The 23,387-nt window shown below is 29.1% G+C and overlaps 2 protein-coding genes across 6 annotated transcripts; both read right to left on the bottom strand.

Moving 5' to 3' along the window:
• Positions 1-2,237: 2,237 nt before the first annotated feature.
• LOC100788378 (WAT1-related protein At1g68170) lies at positions 2,238-9,027 on the bottom strand. Of its 4 annotated transcripts, none has more exons than XM_014779074.2 (8): positions 8,527-9,014; positions 7,743-7,805; positions 5,894-6,010; positions 5,529-5,784; positions 5,105-5,263; positions 4,687-4,838; positions 3,570-3,886; positions 2,238-2,666 (listed from the first exon to the last, which is right to left on the bottom strand). In XM_014779074.2, the coding sequence occupies exons 1-7, from the start codon at positions 8,715-8,717 to the stop codon at positions 3,583-3,585; spliced, it is 1,242 nt and encodes a 413-aa protein (XP_014634560.1). In that variant the 5' UTR covers positions 8,718-9,014; the 3' UTR covers positions 2,238-2,666; positions 3,570-3,582. The 4 variants fall into 4 exon arrangements, with proteins under 4 accessions (XP_014634560.1, XP_014634559.1, XP_040874193.1 ...); XM_014779073.3 differs by lacking the exon at positions 2,238-2,666 and having other exon boundaries at positions 3,376-3,886; positions 8,527-8,788; positions 8,887-9,027; XM_041018259.1 differs by lacking the exon at positions 2,238-2,666 and having other exon boundaries at positions 3,376-3,886; positions 8,527-8,785; positions 8,887-9,014.
• An 8,821-nt stretch (positions 9,028-17,848) lies between these two features.
• On the bottom strand, positions 17,849-22,110 carry LOC100787839 (WAT1-related protein At1g68170). 2 transcript variants are annotated; one of them, XM_014779072.3, is made up of 8 exons: positions 21,886-22,110; positions 21,645-21,811; positions 21,341-21,403; positions 20,108-20,224; positions 19,746-19,995; positions 19,199-19,357; positions 18,756-18,907; positions 17,849-18,342 (listed from the first exon to the last, which is right to left on the bottom strand). In XM_014779072.3, exons 2-8 carry the CDS (start codon positions 21,788-21,790, stop codon positions 18,117-18,119), a joined length of 1,113 nt encoding a protein of 370 aa, XP_014634558.1. In that variant the 5' UTR covers positions 21,791-21,811; positions 21,886-22,110; the 3' UTR covers positions 17,849-18,116. The 2 variants fall into 2 exon arrangements, with proteins under 2 accessions (XP_014634558.1, XP_006585457.1); XM_006585394.4 differs by having other exon boundaries at positions 21,645-22,109.
• Positions 22,111-23,387: the final 1,277 nt, after the last annotated feature.

The raw sequence follows: 23,387 nt of genomic DNA, 5'->3' as shown, positions 1-23,387 counted from the left end.
AGTTATAGTTGATGGCTGCTTAATACAGTGCTGTACATAAAAAATTTATCATCATAAAAAATATAAGATTGATTAAGTAAGAAAAAAAAATGAATAAAAAATTATATGTGAGTTTAATTTTTCATGTTAACAAAAAATTAATAATTAATATTTATAAAAAAGATTAATGGGTGGGCTATAGGTGAACATAGGTATAAGGAGAGCCATGGTAGGGAAATCCGCGTGAGATAGTTCATGGTAAGGAGGTGCTGGAAGTGTTGTTATTGTGGTTTCGTAATTGTTGATCATGTGCACGTTAGATAGTTCATGGATAAAGAATTTTTACTGATCATTCTATTATTTCTTTTTCATGGTTATATAATTGTTGATCTTGATGTTGATGTGCACGTTCGATAAAGAATTTTTACATACCATTCTATTTATTTTACTGGCTTGACTCATAAGTATTGTTCATATTTCTCCTTCATGGTCATATAATATAATTGTTGATCTTGATTTTGATGTGCATGTTAGATAGTTCATGATAGAGTTTTTACAGGTCATTCTATTTATTGGCTTGACTCCCTCTCCAGAAGTAATTCTTTTTATCTTAAAACCTCTCAATATAGATCAAGCATAATAATTTTAAATATATATATATATATATATATATATATATATATATATATATATATATATATATAATATTTATTTCTAAACAACATCGTAAAAATAAAACAATATCTTTTTTAAAAAAATTTAAATAATATTCTATAATTTAAAATTACAAATTATTTTCACACTTATCAATTGCTACTCTAAATTTGAAAATAGTGTGCACTTGAATTCCCAAAATCTAACTTTTTCTAATGCCACCTTGAACCAACCAACAACAAAAAAATCTTTCACAATAATTAAGAAACTTGCATCTAATTTTAATTTTTTTAATAGTTTTTTACCTTCATACATATATATATATATATATATATATACCCATTTTTAAACTGATTTAAATAGAATAACTTTAAATATTATTTTAAATAAAATATATTTTTTTTGAGAAAAAATAAATATATAATCCCTTCTAATAAGTACATGAAAAATTAAAGTTAATTACAGACGAATGGTACTTAATACACAAGAGATAATACTACATATTATTATTATTATTATTATTATTATTATCAATATTATTATTATTAAATTAATGTAAAATATTTTAAATAATTAATGGAATGAAATTAAAACTGTCTAATAATAAAGATCAGCATATTATAAATTTATGTAGTTCATGTAAATTTGTGACAATTGATTAGTGTGATTTTCAATTAATTTTTTATGTACATGTATTTTTTTAAATAAAATAGATTATTACTTGATAATTCATTTATATTATTTATTATATGAAAATACATAATTCTTTTAATAATTTTAAATTCAATTGCAATGAAAATATTTTTTATTTTAATTTTAATTTTAAGTTTAAATATCAATTGTCTTTAAAAATATTAGAAAATGTCATTTTTCCACATAAAATATTACAATATCATATTAAAATCAACACAAATGAATGTGATATGTAATATTCGACTGACTTCTAATAATTTAAACATGTGTTCTTAAATTTTGATTGTTTCATTCATTTACTTAATAATTTTTGTTTCAATTTTTAAAGGATGTTTAATTGATGAATTCCCTAAAAATAATTTTAATGGAATAATCTGGGAGTTGTGTTAGTTAAAAATATTTTTCTTATTATTTTTACTTGATCTTTGTTACATAGTTTAATTTGTTTGTACAAACTCCTTTGAGGTGTTTATTTCACAAAATCTTATCATAAGGATGTAGAGATTAGAATATAATATTATCATATTTGTTATAAGTTTTGAAAAAATATTGCTAAGCATTATTAATTTTTGGAAATGTTATAATTTACTTTTTTTTATCATGTTTTTAATATCTATATTCCCATGAGAAAAGGGATGAAAAATTGATATTCACATTGAAATGTGAGAATTTATTGTATACATGAAACTTTTTTATTTAAATCATTTTAAATTTTAAAAATTATTCTAAAAAATATAAAAATATAACCAAACATATTTGTTTTAAAATATTCAAGAATAATATTTCCATGTTATATTTTTGGGAATAATATTTCTAGTGGTATTTTGATTGTCAAATCTTAATTATAATTGTATAAAAAATAAGCATATTTAGTTATCTTGTATTATTTGTTATTAATGGATAACTTGATATTGTAAAAAAATTGAATTGATTTTTATTAAGGTAAAGCACCAAAGCTTCCCGTGTAACATCATCAAAATTGGTAGCCAACAACCTCACCTTATTTCGTTGTCCAACGTCCCTCGAAATTTTATCATCGTAGCTCCAAATTTCCTATACCCACCTCAGACTTAGGCTCCCAACAACAACACAATAACACCGTTCTCGTGTTCCCTTTCATGGGCCCATCACCAAGGTTAGGTCCACCATCATGGTACTGTAGTTTTTGGGCCATCATGACTTTTATGTGTTACATATTTTATCTGGTCGTCGGCATTTTGAGATCCACTAACAAGCCTTGTATTCCTAACTTCGCAGCGTCGAAACCCTTAAACTCCCACGTAAAACTCCAAAACTGACTTGGTCCCTTAAATTCAAATTTCTTTAGTAGCGCACTTTTCCTGCAAAAACAACCAGAAGTTTTTATTGTTTGGCGAAAGAGCTACTTATAGGGTACCATGAGCAAGAGATACCTTAGACTCCGGATGACAATTGGAATTGTTTGGGAATTTTTTATTGAAATTGAATTTGGGAAAAATGGTACATGTGAGTCACAATTCACAAGAGAACTAGCCGTTGTGGATTTGTACAACAAACAATCAAATACTAACCAAAAGTTACACACTAACAAGTAGAAAGACAAGACTAATGAATTTATAAAAGAGCAACATAGCAGGAAAAGTTTAAGAGCTCCCTTTACGAAATCTCTTTACAAACTTATTTGTTAGATAATTTCTTAATATTTACTTTGTGATTCAACATACTCATTTAGACTTTGTCTTTTAAGAAAAAAAATCATTTAGAATGCAAATCCAAATTTACATCAAATAACAATACCCCAAAGCATAAATTGAAAACACAATTTAAAAACAAACCTCAAAATCTATATATAAACAAAAGAAGCTTAAATCAATGAATTGATGTAAAAAGTGTTTAGCCTTGTATGGAGGCTTCATGTGATATTCTCAAAAGGAAGAAATAATGAAACAACAGTGATAAAAAAAGAGATAGAGAAAACCCTCAAACCCTATGGTACATGAGACCATGTGATAGAAAAAAAGAAAAATAAAAATGGCGTTACCAGTAAACTCATGTTTAAGTTGAAGTTGGTTGAATACAAGCTTTGTTTTTTGCAATTTGGGTTTAAGAAACCAATTACAACATACGGGACGGACCAAGACAAAAGATAGAAGTCAATCTAGCCTTGCCTTTCCTTCTCCAACAATACAAAAAAAAGCCCACAGCATGTTGGGGCGATTGGAAAAGGATGGCAAGCTATCTACATTGTACAATAAGTGTCTTACATGTATGAAGTGTTTAGGTACGTGAGACATTCTGAGATGTTACTTCTTCTTGCACCTTGCAGCAGTGTATATGTGATACATTGCTTTCACGTCCATTTTTCCATGAATCTTTATTATCCCCCGTCACATTTACAGAGTTAATGAGGGTATTGCTCTTATTGTTGCTTTTATCTTCTACACGAGGTTTGACCATTATTTCAATTGTGTCAGATTTATGGGTGCTTTCTGACTGACCAGATTGATTCTTCTTCATCTCTTTGCTCTTACCCCAAAGAACCACGTATAATCCGCAAATAATCAACATTGATCCAATGATGCTAAAATTAAAAGAAGTAAATAATTATAATCAAAACAAATCATAAACAGTATGTGACTACAAATTTTGACCACAAAAAGAATTATGATATATACTTGACACCACCCGTTATAAATAACTTGAAAAGGAAAAGGCTTTGGCGAGATTTACATGCATGTATGTCATAAAGTTTTCCCATTGCATCAATTATTGATGATATATCTAAACTATATTTTACTACCATAATCCAACCATTCTATCTAAACAGTAAAAAACATAGATAGGAGAAAATAGTTACATTGTTTTTTTTTTTTAACAGAGAATGTTAGAGCAACTCATAAGTTAGAGCGAAAAATGAAAATATAAAATGGATAAAAAAGAAAGAGAAAAAAAGATGTGAATTCAGTTATCTTTACTAATAAAATTAATATTCTAACAAATTATGTTTCATATTGTAAAATAAATTTATATAAAATTCAGTTTGTAGTGAAAAATTAGATTTTATGGGTTTGTTTGAATTGTTAAAAAAATATGATACTGAATAAGACATGAAAATAATACAGAATAAAGATTGTGTCTTTTTAATATAATATGTTATACGTGAGATAAAAAATATTTCATGATTTTTTAAATAACAAAAAATAGAGATTTTACTTTATTCTCATCTGTTTAATCTTTTTTAAATTAAACATAAAATAAAAATATTTATCTAGTACTTAACCAATCAAACTGACCAATGTGTTTTATTACATTTTTTAAAGATGAAGCAAAGGACAACGACAATTATAATTAAGATAGATATATATATATATATATATATACCTTCCAAGGTATAGTTTCTCGTCCAAAATAGTGGATCCAGCAAAGGCCACAACCACAAGCATTAGAGGGCTAAAAATGGAGACAAACAGTGGACCTCTCGTGCGTACACACCACGAAATCACGGCTACCATCACTCCAGAAACCACTATACCCTACATCAATAATTCACATATTATTTTTCTTTAGTCACTTATATATAATTAATATCGATGTAACCTTAGTATGAGGTCTCAATTGGTCAATTATAGTCATAGATATTCAATGACAGATCATGAAAGTCAATGCAAAGAACACCAGACACGATTGATCTGTGGGTTCCCATGTTCCCATCAACTAAGAAAATGTGCTATTATGTACATCTAGAATGTCCAAAGAAAAATTAAAAAAAAGTGAATAGACAAAGAATGGGGTACCATACCGCATAAGCCACAGTCAATAGTCTGATATTCCAACCCAACCTCCACTGACTCAAATCCCTTTCAACACAAAAAGCAAACGAAATGGATAACACTGCCCCCATTAGGGACATCAACGCTGTGCTCGAATAAGGACACGGGTATCTTTCACTCATCTTTGCCTGCGCTACATCAATAATTCGAAATTAATGAAATACTATAATATAATTCTCTAAACGACAGTAGCTGGCTACAACACAAAATTCATGATTTTAAATAGGGGTTTGCGATTGTAATTACGATCATAACATTAAGATATTTTGATTTACTCAACGCAATTACAATCTACATCAATCATATTTTTCCGTAATTATCTGCAATATAAAATTTTTCTGATTTGCTGCAAAGGCATTTTAAAACCGGCCATGACAAAATTAATAACCTGACCTGAATGATAAGCCACATGGCATAAGAGACGTTGCTTGCGACAGAAGCGAGAGCACCAAATATGGTCATAAGGCCAGAAGTAGCGTGTGGATGTACGACATGGCCGTTTCGGTGGTTGAAAAGGTTTACATGGAAAGACAGCATCTTAACTTCTGGGCCTTTAATGAATGTCAGTAGCATTGCCCCACTAATTCCAGTTATTGTTCCAATTATCTTCGCCTTCCCTCCTGCTCTTCTTAAATTTAATCTCTCCAATCTGAATTTAAGAGATTAAACGAAATAAAATCAAAGACATTGTTATAACAATTAGCATTTAGCAATAATAGCTAAAAAAATGTTGATGGATAATTTTATATGTTAATTACCCGAAGGAGAGGGATATGATAAAAGTGATGGCTGGAATGAGGTTGGATATGGCTGTTGTAAACGTTACTGAAGTTAAAGCAATCGCTTCCATGTTTAAGTTTTGAGGCAATGCTCCACTGCATATATATGAAATCAACATAAGTACTCTTCATATTCATTTGTCAACTTGATAAACAAATATAGTACATCAGACAGAACAGGACACCAAGAGCTCTACCTCGATCAAGCAATACTAAATCATTTTAGGAACTTTTTTTTTTTTAAAATCTTAGGAGTGAAGTAATCATTAACATATCGTTCCAATCTATTAATTATTATCTTCACATCTCAGCTGTGATCATCAACATATCTTAATGAAGGTAAATTCAGTCAAATTGGAATTAGATCTGTACAAGTTTAGTCTAGTAAATCGGCAACAATTTGGTCATAGGAAGTCAGTCCAAAATTTGAAAGTTATACTATACACTATACGGTACTCCAGCCTTGAGCATGAAGATGAAGATGAATGAAGCTACAATGACGTTAGAAGTTCAGGAGGCACAACATATATTCTATAATAATTTTAGCCTTTATTTATTCCTGGTTTAATTTTCCCCTCTTCTGAGCTGCCTTCAGTTTAAAGCTACCAAATCCTATGGCATCACACGTTTACCGATCATTCAATATTTTGCTCTCAATATATGAACAGCGTTAAAGTTGTCGTCTGGTCAATGAAAAGAAGGGCCAAGAGATCTAGCTTTGAAACTCTAGATATGTCTCGTAAATCATGGTTAAAAGTGGAACAATTAATTCATAGCCCACATCTGAATATTAAAAATGATACTGTAATTTGGGATTATAATTAGACCTAAACTTAATAGATTCTCGCAAAAATTACTGTAATGAGAGAATAATTACCCGCTTAATAAATGTGAATTTGAATAAAAGAGATTTTTATTTTCTGAATGTTTTAATAAAAGAGATGATACGGTACTGTCTTACATATCCCATACTCACATTATTTTCAATATTTTTTATAATCAAAATAAATATAACATTAATTTCACATGAAACTTAATTAACACAAAATTAGAAACTAGAGGCATAGATACAAATTATTTTATAATTCAGAATTAGAACTAATATTATAATTTCTGCCTTATAGAGTTATAATTAAAGTCATTCGGAAATCTAATCTTAATTATTAAGTTAAAGGAATTAGTTTAATTGATTGAATAAAATATATGAATTATTGTAAATTTTTTTATACTGTTTTCGATTTCTACGTATTAAAAATTTTAAAAGCTTTAATTAACACTTTTTTTGTTGTAGTCAAATATAGTTGTCTTTATTGCTATATATGTAAGGCTCACAGCTACTACGATATTGTTTTCCAATTTCGCTAGTTGAAGCCGATTAATAACTTTATCTTTATATGAGATATAAAATAACAATTTTTTTGTTAACGAAAGTGTGGGTAGATTCATGATAATTAGGTATTCATAAAATACAAAAATAGTTACCATAAAATAGAAAGAAAAAAAAATAGACACTAAAGTTTATGCTACGTGGACTTTAGAAATGGAAAATGGAGTATGCAATAATTTCTCTCACAAATAGGTGTTGTATTATTTAAACTCGGGCATGCATGTACCCTAGCCAAATATGTCTGCTCCATAACATGGCCAATTCCTTTCCGAAAATTTTATGTTAAGGGAAATGAAAAACCAATTGATTGAAAGTCCTAAAGAGTTACATACGTACGCATGGTTACGAGTCTACGTGGACTCGTTTGCAGCCAAATTGAACAGTAAAGAAGAGCAGTAAACGATAATGGGGAAGCATATCAATAAAGAACACATTACTTACCCAATTAAGCCGCACAGAAATGCCTGAAACAGTATCGTCCAAGTCATCTTTGTCCTCGTTTTCCTGCAAATCATTGTCAACAAACACCACATCTATTTATTGATATTTATCTTCATCCCAAATCTCTTCTTTTTTTTCCTATGATGTTTGACATTTAAGCATCTTCTTAATTTCTTTGAGCTAGACTTCGAGTAGGTACAATTTAACTACTATTGCTATTGCTTCTTAATTTATCTCAAACAGTCATGAAAATGAAAGGACATGTCATACAAATAAACTTCTCAACTCCGATGTATATATGCGTCTTTAGTGGGATGACTAAATTTGTCTGCTCAAATAGCAGTATCCACCAAGACTTCTAAATCTTTTAAACTACAAGTAAAAGCAAAACAATCATTCTCGAAAATCTCTATTTGACTGAAAAAAGTAATCATATATGCTTTCTGTTTCTATCATTCTCCATATGTATGATTCTCATTTTTCACAAAAAAAAGTAATAATGAAGTAAAAGTTGCTTTATTGATATTAAAAAAATGGTAGTATTATATACAAAAGATGAACAAGTTAAATTAAGGAATTAAACATGTTGAATCTACAAGGATTCTATCAATCTAAAGAAAACTTAAAATTTTATCAGCCGTTACATTGAAATTTTAATTTGACAACTGATTAATCTAATTTAATAAATATTTAACATTGGAATAACCATAAAGTAAAACCAAGCCAAGACCAGAAGGCTAATAATAATAATAATAATAATAATAATGATAATGCAAAGAAGAACCTTTCAACAATGAAAGCAAGTGGAGCAATGAAAGCAGTTGCAAAAACATAACGGTAAGCAACAATGATACTCAAGTTCATGCCATCGTTAAGCGCGAGCTTGTAGAGAACATTGACCCAAGCATTTGCAACCTGCACCAGCACCATTAGCAGAATGGGCTTTAACGCATGCACTACGTTACACATATCCATCGTTGTTCTCACCCTGTCTCTTAATAATTATACTGTATCACCGCCACAACAGACGGCGGCGTCACAAACTGCTGCAAAAATAGGTTAAATTGATAACTTAGATGACAAGAGAAAGAAATTAAAGAAAAGAGAGATGCGTTAATTAATTTAGGTTGTGTAAGGCACTTGCAATCACTGAGGTGAGGAAAGGAGTATTATATATTTGATTGGCAGTGTAGATTTCAAAGCAGAAAAGAGGCGGTGCTCAATTGTTTGCCACTTTGGTTTTTGTTTGGTGTGCGAGAGAGACAAATGATAATAATATTTCTTCTGTTTTCTTTATGGATATTTAAGGGGGGGAAAAAGTATTTGGATACCCATACACTTAAAAAATAAAATAAGTGATTGATATAATTATTGATGTGGTTTGATAAAAGATGAGAAATATTAAAACAACATTTAAGTGTTCAAATATCATAATTCTTAATATCTTTAAAAGAAAATTGTCTTTTTAATTTTTTATTTGTGTAGAAGTATAAGATAAAATCAATTTATTATCACAGTATCATCACTCCAAGATTTTACAATTTTAAATATCTTTCTATCTGGCTAGAAGACTAGAACATTCTTTTCTATTTTATTAGTCATAAATAAAAGAACACTTTAAATAAAAATTATTCAAATAAAGTGATATAAAAATACAAAAGAAAATAGAGGTATTTAAATTCAAATTAATCCAAAATAAAAATAAAATTCAAAAATCAAACCAAACATTAGTTTTTTTTTATTTGTTTGAGTGGTTTTATGTTATACCGATGAGTCCGGTTCAATTTAGTGCTCAAATATAGATTCAAATTTTTCTCACTAATTAAAAAGCTAATAAAAAAGAAGAAGCAAGATCCATGTTAAAAAAATTGTACCAGAATTCTTCCTCTTATAACCAGATGAACTTAATTTGAAATTCCAACTCATTGAAAGTTATCCTTTGCACTTAATCTATTAGGTTGATTGATAATTTAAAGGATAAAATATTAATTGTTTATAAAAAAAAATCCTAAGGTTTAACACTTACCTTTCTAAAAAGACTTGGCATATAATACTATTTTAAAACAGAAACTTATAATTTAATTAAACTGCTTGACTATGATCTTTGACCTAAAGACGTACAGCTTGTATGGTTATTTCCAGCAGTTGCCTATGCAGAACCTCGTAACGAGTAAAATTGAAAGCCAAGCAAAACGGTGAAACACATAATATTAATACCTATCTAGATCGAGAAAATGAGAGATTTTGCTAATTGTCATTCTAAAGTATAGGATTTCCTCCGTCCTATTACTGTTCTCTTTAAAAAAATTGAGAATTTTTTTAAATGATAATAAGACTAAATTACTCTTACATTAGAAATATTATTAATACTTTATTTCTTAAAAGAATAATTATTAGACACTAATTTAAAGAAAGACGATAAAGTTGAAAAATAATAAATATTTTTATAATATTATAATGTACAATAAATCATTTGAAAAAGTTATTTTAAGAAGCAAACAAAAGATATTACTAAGAAAAAAAGCTAAGGATGAAGCACACAAGATCATTTGAACAAGAAAATTTCACTAACAAGTGGACAAAGGACCTTGTGCGGTCAACTTCAGGTTTCTACAGTGCAAGTCAACTGCAACTGCATGAATCTCATAATGAATTATTGAGAGGTCTCTCTCAGTACCTCATCTCTATTCGTGGTCTATCTCAAACATCAAATGAGAATATTTTGATACGATTTGTTGTTTGTACCTGCAATTCACCATGAAATTATATTAGTCCAGTTCAAACAATTTGAATGAATGGTTATTATTTTGATAAGTAATATAAAACCTTTTAAAAAAAAATTAAACCATATATAGACTGAATTTATTCTTCCATTCGATGCGAATTATCGAATAGAATATCAAACTAATTAAATTAGTATTTGATACATACGCGTGTGTACGTCAAGTGCGTGTCAGGTAAAATATTTTATTTAATTCCGAGTGGGTTTGTGTGGCTGGGAAATTAATGTAACTAGTTCCAGGTGATCTGCCAGATCCCAATAGATTTTGATTATTTTTAGAAGCAAAAAAAAAAAACATTGATAAAAGAGCACGAGTTGTGCCTAATTCAATACTCGCGTACAATTCTTACTCACTAAGCCAATAGATTTAGGTTCTTATATCTTCTTAGTTAGATAAAACATTAAAAATCTTCCAAGGTTAAGAACATGGGATGAATGTTCTCGGAAAGGGAATTCGTATAGTTGTTTCTAACATTCAGATAATTTTTAAATACTTTTTTCAGCGTGTTTTTTGGACAATAATCAGAGGTTGTGACTCTCAAGTCTCAACTTAATCTACCGCAGAATCTAAAAGGAGAAGCAAATGCCAATTTGGATCTTATATAGAGTACTTGGTTAAATCACAATATACTGTACACACAAAATGTAAGGATCGACATGTAAAGCAGCACAAAAAGGCAGAGGTTAGTGGGGGTCTCAGAATTCCATTATTTTGTTTCTCAATAAACTAAAGAGAGGAAAAACTTTTTAACGTGCTTCCAATTGGAGTGGCGTTGATTGTGATACAAGCATGTTAGTGGATGGTGGTTGTAAATACCAATAGGAAATACATATTTGTAAATTCTAGGTAAAGAACTAATTAAGATGGGAAAAGCTGTGTGACTCTTAATCATACGTTTAATATACAAAACTGGAAATGAATTCCAACAGAATTTCAATTCAAATTTTTTATAGGTAAATATTAATTATTATTTTTTTAATAAAAGGGAACTTGCTATCTTTGTATTTTTTTTAATCTTCCAACCAATTTTATATCGTAAATTTAATCTAATTTGATTCTGAGTTTGATATAAACTCTTTTTTAAAATTTAAATTCAACTCAATTAATGTTTGCAAGCAATGTAACTTCACTAAAATTAATAACCTGATTTGATTTAAAATTATATATATATATATATATATATATTAATATTAGAGTAATTAAAAGTTATATGAAATCAATAATATATATAGTAGTATTTAATAAGTGTACACTATTCAATAATAGAATGCATATTATTTAAAAATTGTGTTTATTTAAAAAACACAATTTTTAGCTCATTAGTTTTATAAACTAAGTTCAACGAATTAATTATATATTAAATTTGATCTCAAACTAATTTTGAATTAAATCGGTTCATCATTTTCCTTTTTAAAAGACCTTTTAAAAAATTATTAATTTTTTTATTTTGCAATAAAACTGAACAATTAATTTTTTTCCAATTCTATCTTTATAAAGTAACTAGTGTATACATCTAAAAAATATAACTAGTCTATATAACGGGCAGCCTTCTTTTAATATAATATATCAATGCTGGTCCTTCGATTCATTCATATGTACCTTTCCTCTTTCGGTCAGCATCCACTCACCACAAAGGAGCCCTATTTAAATGGACCTAATTTTCTATCAATTCCTGATGCACGAGCAACTACAGCCACAAAAGCAAATTTGGCCTGTTCCATTACAAGCAATAACTCTTTGGTGAAGAGTTTAGTGATATCAATTGCCACCTAAACCTTATGGTGGAAATGAATGACAAAGCCACTTGGCTTCATGCATATATATATATATATATATATATGTACCCGAGCGGAAAACTTAGTGCTGCAACCCCCACCTCCATAATTCCCTAGCTTATTTTTCCTTTCAGTCGCTTCACGTACATTAATTTCTTTTACCTTTTTATCCTACTTAATCTGGTAAATAATTGGCATGCATGATTCTAAAATTCTAAAAGCTAGTTAAGCTATATATCGTACTCCAATCATCCATGCATGCGTCACAGTTGATGATGGGTTTGAACTTTGAAGAGCCGTGGAAGAAAGGTGAAACCAAAAAAAGATCAAAAAGGGCAGAAAGGGTATTCGGGTCCCATTCAAAGTGTACGTACTACCCCCTTTTTACCATCGCATTTTTGTGTGAAGTTGAGGTTCTTACGTTAGTATGTTACTAACTTTCGATTCCTGCAGTCTATGCACACTTTCGTTAGTATGTGTAATTAACATGCTATAGCTATGCATCATTTATCACTAAATGTTCAGCACCATAAGTTTCTGATATTAGAGAGAGAAATATAATCAAACTGGTCGAGCAGAAGTCTTTGACTCGCTAGAATTAAAAAAGCATTTCCCCAATTATTATAACTAGCTAGATTTGCAACAAATTGATAAATAAAAATTGAAAATAGGAAAATTGACAAACAAACTGTGTTTGGATTGGTAGTTAAATTTTAAAAACCATGTTATCCCACCATAATTTTCCACCACACTAATAAATAACTTTTAGGGCTACCACAATTTTTTCAACGTGGTCCACAACATTTTCAAACACTCACAGAACAAAATATTTGGAATTTAACTCAAACAATAATTTAAACATTAAAACAAATTGTTCACAATTTTTTTTGTTTGTACAATGGCAATAATAAAGTTCAAACCTAAAAAATAATGCAAATTATCCTAACTTCTTACCACTAGATCAAATACATATATAGCGTTCATAACCAAATGGCTATGATAGTAAAAATGTGAGCATCTACAAAGATTAACAACTTAGTTAGTGAATAAATGATAAATTTAGTTCCTAATATTATATCTTGTCACATTAATCTTTGAAACTAAGAAAAACTCAAACAAATTACTATTTTTTAAAGTTTCATTTAAGTTCTTAAAATTAATATCACTTTTCTTCATTTTAGTCCCTAATCATATGTTATTATCATTTAAATCTTTGAATTACGGATCAAAATGAAAATAAAAAGTATTTAATTTTAGAGACGACTTAAATGACACTCTAAAACATTTCAAGATTTTTATTTTTTTTATAGTTTTGTGTGGACTAATTTGACAATGAAATGCAATTTGAGAGACTAAATTATTAGTAATTCACTGTTAATTGGTTTAGGCATTTTTTCAATCATGTTGATGCTGGCAGAAACAAACTGAAGAAAAGGACTAGATCAAACACCAATGATAAGTTAGTTCTCTGTTATTTCAAACTATGAAAATAAAGTGAAACTACACATGGAACATTATAGGCATGACTAGCTAGCAATAACACATACATTGTTCTTTAATTTTAACTAATCAAGTTTCATGATAGAGTATGGGTGAAACAAACAAATTAAAAATTAGAAAGCTTTCTATATCCGAGTGGCATGGTAGTATCCTCAAAATACACAAAAAGAAGTCTCCCCCCCCCCCCCCCCCCCTTCCTCTCTTTTCCCTGAAATGCCTTCTGTTTTTTTGTTTCTTTAAATAATAAAATATTCAATGGAAAAGGAAAATCCACTACTCCTCTTGTTTGCTACATTCCTTCTCCTTATTTCCTGGACTTTGCATGACTCCTCTTAACCCTTGAAAAGAATCGAACCATTTCCTTTCTTTTGTTGTGTGTGCGTCTTTTTTTTTTTTAAACGCTTTTTAGAATGGGCCTTGACCTTTGTGGGAAAAGAAAACCAATAGTGGCAAATCCCCAATCCACGTTGTGTCTTCCTTCTTTACACTTTTGTGCTTTGCAGTTTCACCTTTTAATTTCCTTTCCTTTCAAGCTCAACCACATTCCACTGTTGTAAGTTGTAACCATCAGCTTTTAACTTTTAAGCCTAGGGCATCTAGGTTGTGTCATGTGTGTGTTCCTTTGCAGTGGCAGTGGATTACTTGGATACGCTTCAAATCTTCAACACGTAAAGGAGAACGACTTGGATGTGTCGCTTGACATAAAAAACGGGTGCAAGTCGTGTCTTGATAAGACATGATTGAAAGTGGAGATTACAAAAAACAAACTAAGGGACATGGAGGCTTGAGCTCAAATGTCATGTTTGGCAGAGGTTCGGTTATAAATGGCGGGTTTTCTTGGTTCTTGGTTGTGAAAATTTTGATCGGCAAATTTTAATTTGGGCTGCCATTTTTTTTTTCATTCATTTTTATTATTTCTTTTCTTTTTTAGTTTTCATCCTTTTTTTTCTTCATTCATTTTTTATGAGATTCATGAAATTGATCTTTTAATGATAATAAAATAAAATAATTAGATAAAATTGGGTATTCATATGACAAAAAAAAAAAAACTCAACAATTCATCCGATATTGAATTGACCAGAAGTTACCACGTAGTTTTTTTAATGTGTCAGAAGTTAGCACGAGTTAATGTGCACATTTTTTTCCTAATTCTTTTGGTTTGGATATTCGGATATTAAATATAATCAAAATATAATTTAGGAACAAATTATATGCATGATTGACATCGACATGAAAATAAATAACTATATATTGTGTAAAGAATAAAAACTAGTAAGAAAAGTAGAGATAATGTTCTCCAACTTTTTTCTTATGCACACAAGTTTCTTTGAACAAGTTTAATTAATTTGAAAAAGTCATTTCAATTGAACTAATGTTAGCACAACTAAAGAATATCTGTAAATCACACTCACGTGTGTGTCTCTCTATATATAACTAGGAAAAGAGAGGCACTTCATGCCTCTTTAATTTTTTTAAATAATATAAAAAAAAGTTAAATGCCGTTAATAAAAAAATATAAAATAAAAAAATTAATAATATAAAAGTAGTGAGAAATTAATGTAAGTTAAAAAAAATTAAAATTTAAAATTTAAGAAATAATTTAAAGGTAAAATTATCTAATGAAAATAGAAAATGATCGATGGATGGCTATTTAATTTTGGTTAATGGGTCAATTTTAATCTGGATAATTGAAAAAATTAATTATTTTTATTACTTTAATATTGTTAAAAATATGAATAAAATGATCTAACAATATGAAAATAAAAAATAGTTATATATATATATATATATATATATATATATATATATATATATATATATATATATATATATATATATATATATATATATATATCCCATTGGGGGGATCCAGGTTATAGGTGTGGGGGAAATTGCTCCCACGAGATTGTTTTAATTGATCTCCACTCATATAATAAAAAAAACTTGCCCCCATAAAAATATAAATATTGTCCAATAGTATGAATTATTTTAAAATGAATGTGAGAAAATATAAGAAATAAAAAAGAGAGAATAAATTAATATCAATTTTACTTTTTTATCCTTCTAATTTTTTATAGTATCCACAATAAAAAATTCATAAAATATTTTAAAAATATAAAAATATATAAAAGATAATTGTAATTTGTAAAAATAAAAGTATTTTATTTTTTTTGTCATGATATTAGGTATTTTGTGATAACTAATGGTATTTTTTTTGTCATAATATTAATGTAAACGATTTCGTGTTCTGACTAAGAAAGAATTTATGTATCTGTACCCTAACACTCCTCTGTATGAGGTCTTAGAGAGATTCACAAGCGCATGAGAGGTGTTTTGTATCCCATCCCCTTAAAAGGAAGATAGAGAAGTCTTCTCGGAAGAGATAGAAAAACGAATCCGTTGTTATCTAACCCCATAATTTAGCATTGTCGTTTCAAACGTTGTCCCTGGAACTTGGCAATGGAATTATGCACCTATATAGAGAGTTGCAGACTTGCAGTTAGTTAATATGGGACTGGTGCATGGTCTTATCTACGGGACCCATTTGGTTCCCCACACCAGTTGGGCCATTGCTTCCTCTACTCCACCTTTTGTTACCCGCACCTCCTTATTTCAAATATCCTGAAACTACCTTCCGTGGAACCTCTGTCTGAAACTGTCACCATTGTTGCTCTTTTTTCCTCTGTCGTCACCACAGTTTCTCCCTTTTCCTGCCTATAAAAGCCTTTGACAACATAGTTGACCTCCACGGGTCACTGTTCAATGATGTTCGTTGCTATGCATCGAAGAGGTAAGTTCCAAGATATTTTTTTCGAATCTTGTTATAATTCCAGATTAGAGAATCTTAAACAGAAAAAAAATTCACACTTCTAGATTACCCATTCCCTAATTATAATTATGATTTCTGGATTGCATGCATAATTCTGGATTGCACATTTCAGAATTATGCATACATAATTTTGGAATGAGTACTTTGGAAAACATGTTTTTCGGATTGTCCATTTCAGAATTATGTATGCATAATTTTAGAATGGACAATCATAAGTGTGAATTTTTCGTATTCCAAATTTTCTAATCCGAAAAGATATCTGGATCTGAAAAAAAAAAAGAACAAAAGATATCTTTGTCTATATTCGAGTTTTCAATGGGTTGCAGAAGCAATTGGCTCTTTGCTGATTCTCAGATTCTGCGTGAATGGTGATTGCATGTCCATGCGACGCAGTGTCTTGCTTTAGTTTGCTGTTTGTCTTGGGCCTTCAGGCCCTCCTTGTCAGAAAAACAAAAAATCTATCCCACCATTTGTCAAAATTAACAAGGTCTTGCTTAAAATAACGCAAACTGGTGTTCTCCTAATACATTATATTACTTGTTTATTTTATTCATTTCTTTTTTGTCGTTTGTGTACATAGCATATTTAAAGTTATGTTTTTGACAAGTTATTCTAATAGTTTAGGAGTTGGTTTGATCAAAATAAACTTTTCAATCCAAATTTATTTCGGTATTTTTTAACGTTTTTTTTATAAGTTATTTCACTTACCTTTTAACTTGTTAGCTATAATATTTTTTTTATCCTCTACAATTTATTTAAAATATTTTTTAACCTTTAAATTAATTAATTAATTAATTTCAACTAAAATATTTATTCACTAAAAAAAATTCAGTTTTAACTAAAATATTTAGTTACTAAAAAATTTGGTAAAAATACAAAATTACAAAGAAGAAAATAAATATATTTTAAAAAATAATATTATTAAAAAAGTTATTCAAATATTTAAAATTGATTTTAATAATATTAATTATATTATATTTTTTTGTGAGAAAAACACATCACAAAAATTAAAGTAATTAACTACGATCATCCATTGTTAGTTTTATTAAAATACCCTTATTTTCTTAATTGAGTAAATACATTGTAGATTTAGAGCTGAAATCTTAATTACTAATATCTAATCGTAATTGTATTTAATTGTCATATTAGTAATGATATCAACAAACACAAATTTTAAATTAATTGTCAGATTAGTAATGAATCATTTACGAAAAGCCAAAGTGTGAATATATAAGAATCTATAAAGATATTTTAACTTACTAATTAGAAAGTGCTTTCCATTTTCCAACACTACCAAAAATGCTTAGCACATTGGTTCGATTTGAAAAGGATGGCAAGATTTCCTTTGTTGGATCTAATCTATCTAGTCGTAGAATTTAATATCATATGTTAAAAACTTATGTGAAGCATTAATATTATAATTTTCTTGTTCTCCGTTGTTTCCCTGATTGTGTTCATTTGAACAATGCCCTTCGTGACCATCTGCTCATGAATCGTCATTATCCCTAACTACTTTTGCAACAATTTCATGGGTTTTGTTTTGGTTGCTTTTATCTTCTTGTGCAGACCTCACCACAATTTCGACGACCGTATTAGATTCATTGTCATGGGGGCTTTGTGCTGGCACTAATTGATTCTTCTTCTTCATCTCTTTACTTTTACCCCATAATACCACATATAAACCACACACAATCAGCACTGCTCCAATTACGCTGAAATTTACCAAAACAAACTCATTTATACAAACGGTCATTGATCATGGATATAAATTAATTTCTAAACATGAAAATTCGAAACAATACTATATACTTAATCATATATATCCCTTAATGATAAACATGAATGCTAATCACTAATCAGGTCCCCACATCTTCAATTGAAGGTTAATAGTGCACATGCATTATTTTAGATAAGAGATATTTATGTACGCAGTATTAAGTTGTCACTTTCTTAAGACTAGGGGCATTAGTTGAATGAATAATTATCAACCGTTCGTAACTACTAATTAATTGCCGGCCTAAGCACTTGTTAATTTCCCTTTGTGGGTGATAAATTAAGTTCTAATGCACTGTGTAAACCAAATTACAATGATTGCAATTCTGAAAATAACAAGGCATGCACATACCAACCAAGGTGTAGCTTCTCGTTCAAAATCGTAGAACCAGCCAAGGCCACCGTCACGAGCATCAGGGGGCTGAAAACAGAGGCAAACAATGGGCCTCTCATGTGGACACACCATGAAATCACAACCACCATCACCCCAGAAACCACAATACCCTACACCAATAATGATAATTTCTAAAATATTTTCATTACACACCATTTTTACATTATTCTTTTAGATAATAAAATTAAAAAAAAAACAATCACACGTACATTTCAATGTGCACATGCTTTTTATCTTTATTTTGATATGTAAAATATAATTATAAAAAAATCCTAAAATAATATATAGCATTATATAAACTTACTAAATTCATGATTATAGCTCAAAGCCAATGCAACTTATATAATTCAATATTATATACACTTATTATTATTATTATTATTATTAAGCAAATATCATACCGTATATGCTGCAGTCAAAAGCCTAATATTCCAACCCAACCTCCACTGACTCCAGTCCCTCTCAACGCAAAGTGCTAACACAATGGACAGCAGTGACCCCCAAAGTGACATCAACGCCGTGCTTGAGTAAGGTCTAGGGTAACTTTCACTCATCTTGGCCTGCACAAAAATTATACAAAATAAATTAAAAACAAAGTTAAATAATGCTAATATTGATTAATTATTTGCAAAATATTTGCCCAACATCCTTTGACAGAGTTGTGACTCGTGAGACAGTTGTATAAGTAAAAAGTAAAAACTAGCTATATCATTGTCCGGAGGCTCCTCAATATACGAGGGTATGGAAAAGAGACATTGAATGCAGTCTTATCTTTACATATATAAAGAGACTTTTTCTGGATTCGAATCCACCCATGACCAAATGGTCATCAAGACACAATTTTACTGATGAGTCAGGACTCGCCCTTAGATGGTTGTATAAGTGAAGCACATAAAAAAAAATGAGAAGTAAACAAGAAAAGGGTTTATTTGCAAAATGAAAATGGACCTGAATGATGAGCCACAATGCATAGCTGATGCCACTAGCCAGGGCGCACAGAGAACCCAAGAGGGTATGAGCACCGGTAGCTGAATGTGCGTGCGTACCGTTTTGGGGATGCAAAAGGTTCAAATGAAAGGACCCGAATTCGATATGCACACCTTTAACGAAAGTAAGTACCATTGCCCCACCAATTCCAATTAATGTACCCACTATTTTGGCCTTTCCTGCTGCTGTTCTCAAATTTAATCTTTCCATACTGATAACAATTCAATAACACAATATATATTCCATTTAGCAAAACATACAAATTTTGACAGAGAATTATTCGATAAATAATAATATTTGAGTCTATATATATATATACTTACCCGAAGCAAACGGCCAAGATAAAGGTTATGCCTGGTATAAGGTTCGACATTGCGGATGCAAACGTTGCAGAAGTTAAAGCCAGGGCTTGTAAGTAGAAATTTTGAGCTAATGATCCCCTGCATATTAAATCATAGGCTAGCACCTCGTCACTTTAAGTGAAATAATATAGTCAATTACAAATAACATATCTCCATGAATTGATCTATTCCTTCAAGACAAGTAATGCGGAAAAAAATCAATCCCTATATATTAAAGACAAGGAAAAAATATGTTAAGGCAGTTAGAATTTTTGCTTAACATAAATTACTTTAGTTATATAAACTAAGATTTTTAATTAATAAGCATTCTTATTTACTAATTTATAACTAATTTTTCTTTCATTTCTATTATTATTTTAAAATATATTTTCTTATACTTAATCATTTTTGTGTTACTTTATTAACTATTTTAATAAGTTTCTTATCTATTTTGATATACTTCATATTAATATTAATTTGTAATAAAATGTTCAATATTCAATTTTTAAATATGTTAGTAATAATTGAAAATTAATAAAAATTAAAACTATAATTATGTAAAATTATATTTTGATTTATAAAATAAATGTAGAATTTAAAGAAACAATGTAAATATATACTTTATTTTTAACTATTTCAACAATTATTTTATCAAAAACTTCTAATTCGAAAAACTAACAAGTATACAAAAAAGGTGACCATGAATTTGAACATGAAAATATAGTTATCTTTCAATTATTAAAAATTACACACACACGCATCTGGGCTGCTCTGATATCTAAGAAGAACCCAAAAAAAGAGAGTAATATGTTGATTTATTTCATAAAATAAAAATTGGTGTTTTATTCATAGAAAGTTCCTGAAAAGTTGCCGCGTCATGGGAGACACATGCAGAAGCAAAATATGGTTTGATATTGAAACTCTAGACTAGAAGGAGATGGCGTAAATATAGCTACAAACACAAACTGATGGTGCAGAAAGAGTCACGCATGCTTAATTAAGAGGTCTATATATATGCATGTGTTGTTGTACAGAAGAATTGGTCTCCCCATATAATTCACCCTCCATCTTTATACAAAATTGAAATCGACTTTTGTTTTCGCTGCAAATTAAGTTTGAATTAAAACTAAAGCCGAAAGAAGAACATCGTCAAGGAAACGATGATGAAGGAGCAGGTCAATAAATTAAAATTAAAAGACTTACATACATACATACCCAAATAAGCCGCAAAGAAATGACTGAAACAGTACCGTCCAAGTCATCTTTGTCCTCTTCTTCCTGCCAATCATGCATATCAACGACAAAATTAGTTTGGTATTTGTCTTCATTATTGCTTCTTAGATCACTTTTTTAAAGCAGTAATGAAAAAGCATGCACAAAGTGGGCTTAATAATTCCATCAACTAATATTTAAAACATATAGCAGTGCCTAGTTGATATATATATATATATAAACAAATTAATAAAGATGAATGTTGTGAAAACTGAGAAGCTAGCTAATGAATTATTGAAGAATGAACCTTTCAACGATGAGAGCAAGTGGAGCAATGAAAACTGTGGCGAATACAAAGCGGTAAGCAACAACGACCCTCAAGCTCATGCCATCGTTTACCGCGAACTTGTAGAAGACATTGACCCCAGCAAATGCTATTTGCACCACTACCATTAGCAGCACAGGCTTCAATCCCTGCACCACATTGCACACATCCTTCATCTTTCTAATTACTATTAATTTGTTAAACTATGACCACTGTACGTTACCACGGCCAACCACCAATGGCAGCGTTACAATATGGTGGAAATTAATAAAACTGGTACTGGCCTGCTTGCTAGCTAAGTTAGTACTGTAATTTTATAGTAAAATGTAATAATGGAGAATTAGAGAAACGAGGAGTGTTGGTGAGGGAGTAGATGAAGGGAGAAGAGGGTATTTATGCGCAATCCAGGTTCCAAAGATGAAAGAGGCAGCATTTGTTTCTTTCCCACGTCACCCTCTGTGTACCTAATACAACTACTACTACTGTTAAAAAGACACACGATTCTAGCTCTTGCTTGACACGTGCCAACACCGTCTTCCCCTGCTGCCACTAACATGCGTCAGTGTTCGGTGAACTTGTAGGATAGAAGTTAACACCTGATTAAACTGCTTTCAGGTTGGTCTAATTTAGGATCAGATCCATAGAGTCAAATGAAAAGAAATAAAAATAAACCGAGATATTTTTTTTTTAAAATTAGAGTAGAATATAAAAGTGTCATTCCATCTTATTTTATTCTTTATTTCACTTATTTTTTGTTCTCTTAATTCAGTACAAACAAACACACCTTTAATCAGATTTTGAATGAATTTTTGGTGTATTTGAGCAGAAAATTTTGAATAAAATCATAATTGTATAACAAATATTACATTGAAGAGAGAGAAAAGAGAAGTATGATTATGTAATAAAAATAAATAGGAAAAAATATTATATAAATGATGAGAAAGTAAAAAATTATATACATTTTTGTTAACAAAACACTTAATATATTTATTTATTATTCAATATTTACTTTTTAAATATTAAGAAGACTTATTAAAAAAATGTAACACTATTGAAGAGTTATTATTTATTTATTCTTTTATTAATTGATAATAAAATTTATCAATATCAACCTTAAGACTTACGTGAAGAAATTGAAAGTAGAAATTTTATTCAAAGATTAAATCTCTTCCATTTTGTTATGAAAAATTAAGATTATTAATTTTTTAGAAGTTTAGTTCAACTTTTCCTTTTCTTTTATTTATAAAAATGTGTTTGAATTAATATCTCTATCTAAATAAAAAAAACGGTAAATAAAAACAAGTCAACTACTACCTAAGATTCTATTACACTGTTTGAGATATAGAGGCTTATTTTAATTTTTTTTAAGAAAAAATGAATTATTATACTATTTATCTAATCCTAAAATATTTAAATAACTATATCTACTTTAATATAAGGAGACAATATTTCGTTTAATTTGACGGAAGCCGAATATGAAAACCCAATTAAATATAATTTGTAGGTTTATAAGAGATTCAATTATAAACTTTTAAAATAAATTATTTACTTAAAAATTTAAATAATTTAAAGATAAACATAGTAATTAAACCATATATAAGTATAATAAGTATTATGAATAATTTTAATTTTAAGAGATTAGTTATTTAAAATCAATCTTCAGGAGTAATGATAGAAAAACTATTAAAAATAAGATAAATAAATAAATAATATTAGTTAATTAGT

The sequence above is a fragment of the Glycine max genome, chromosome 8 (assembly GCF_000004515.6).
Source record: "Glycine max cultivar Williams 82 chromosome 8, Glycine_max_v4.0, whole genome shotgun sequence".
Lineage (NCBI taxonomy): Eukaryota > Viridiplantae > Streptophyta > Magnoliopsida > Fabales > Fabaceae > Glycine > Glycine max.
The sequence above is the reverse complement of the archived record's forward strand: the minus strand, read 5'-3'. Positions and strand labels throughout refer to the sequence as shown.

Excerpts from the sequence above, each read along its gene's own strand:
- LOC100788378 (XM_014779073.3), bottom strand. The coding sequence starts at position 8,717 with ATGGATATGTGTAACGTAGTGCATGCGTTAAAGCCCATTCTGCTAATG. Across the intron at positions 6,011-7,742 it reads TTTCTGTGCGGCTTAATTGG|TGGAGCATTGCCTCAAAACT; the intron begins GTAAGTAATGTG and ends ATATATATGCAG. Across the intron at positions 5,264-5,528 it reads CCATGTGGCTTATCATTCAG|GCAAAGATGAGTGAAAGATA; the intron begins GTCAGGTTATTA and ends GATGTAGCGCAG.
- LOC100787839 (XM_006585394.4), bottom strand. The coding sequence starts at position 21,838 with ATGAAGGATGTGTGCAATGTGGTGCAGGGATTGAAGCCTGTGCTGCTA. Across the intron at positions 19,358-19,745 it reads CATTGTGGCTCATCATTCAG|GCCAAGATGAGTGAAAGTTA; the intron begins GTCCATTTTCAT and ends ATTTTTGTGCAG. Across the intron at positions 18,343-18,755 it reads GAGAAGCTACACCTTGGTTG|CGTAATTGGAGCAGTGCTGA; the intron begins GTATGTGCATGC and ends GGTAAATTTCAG.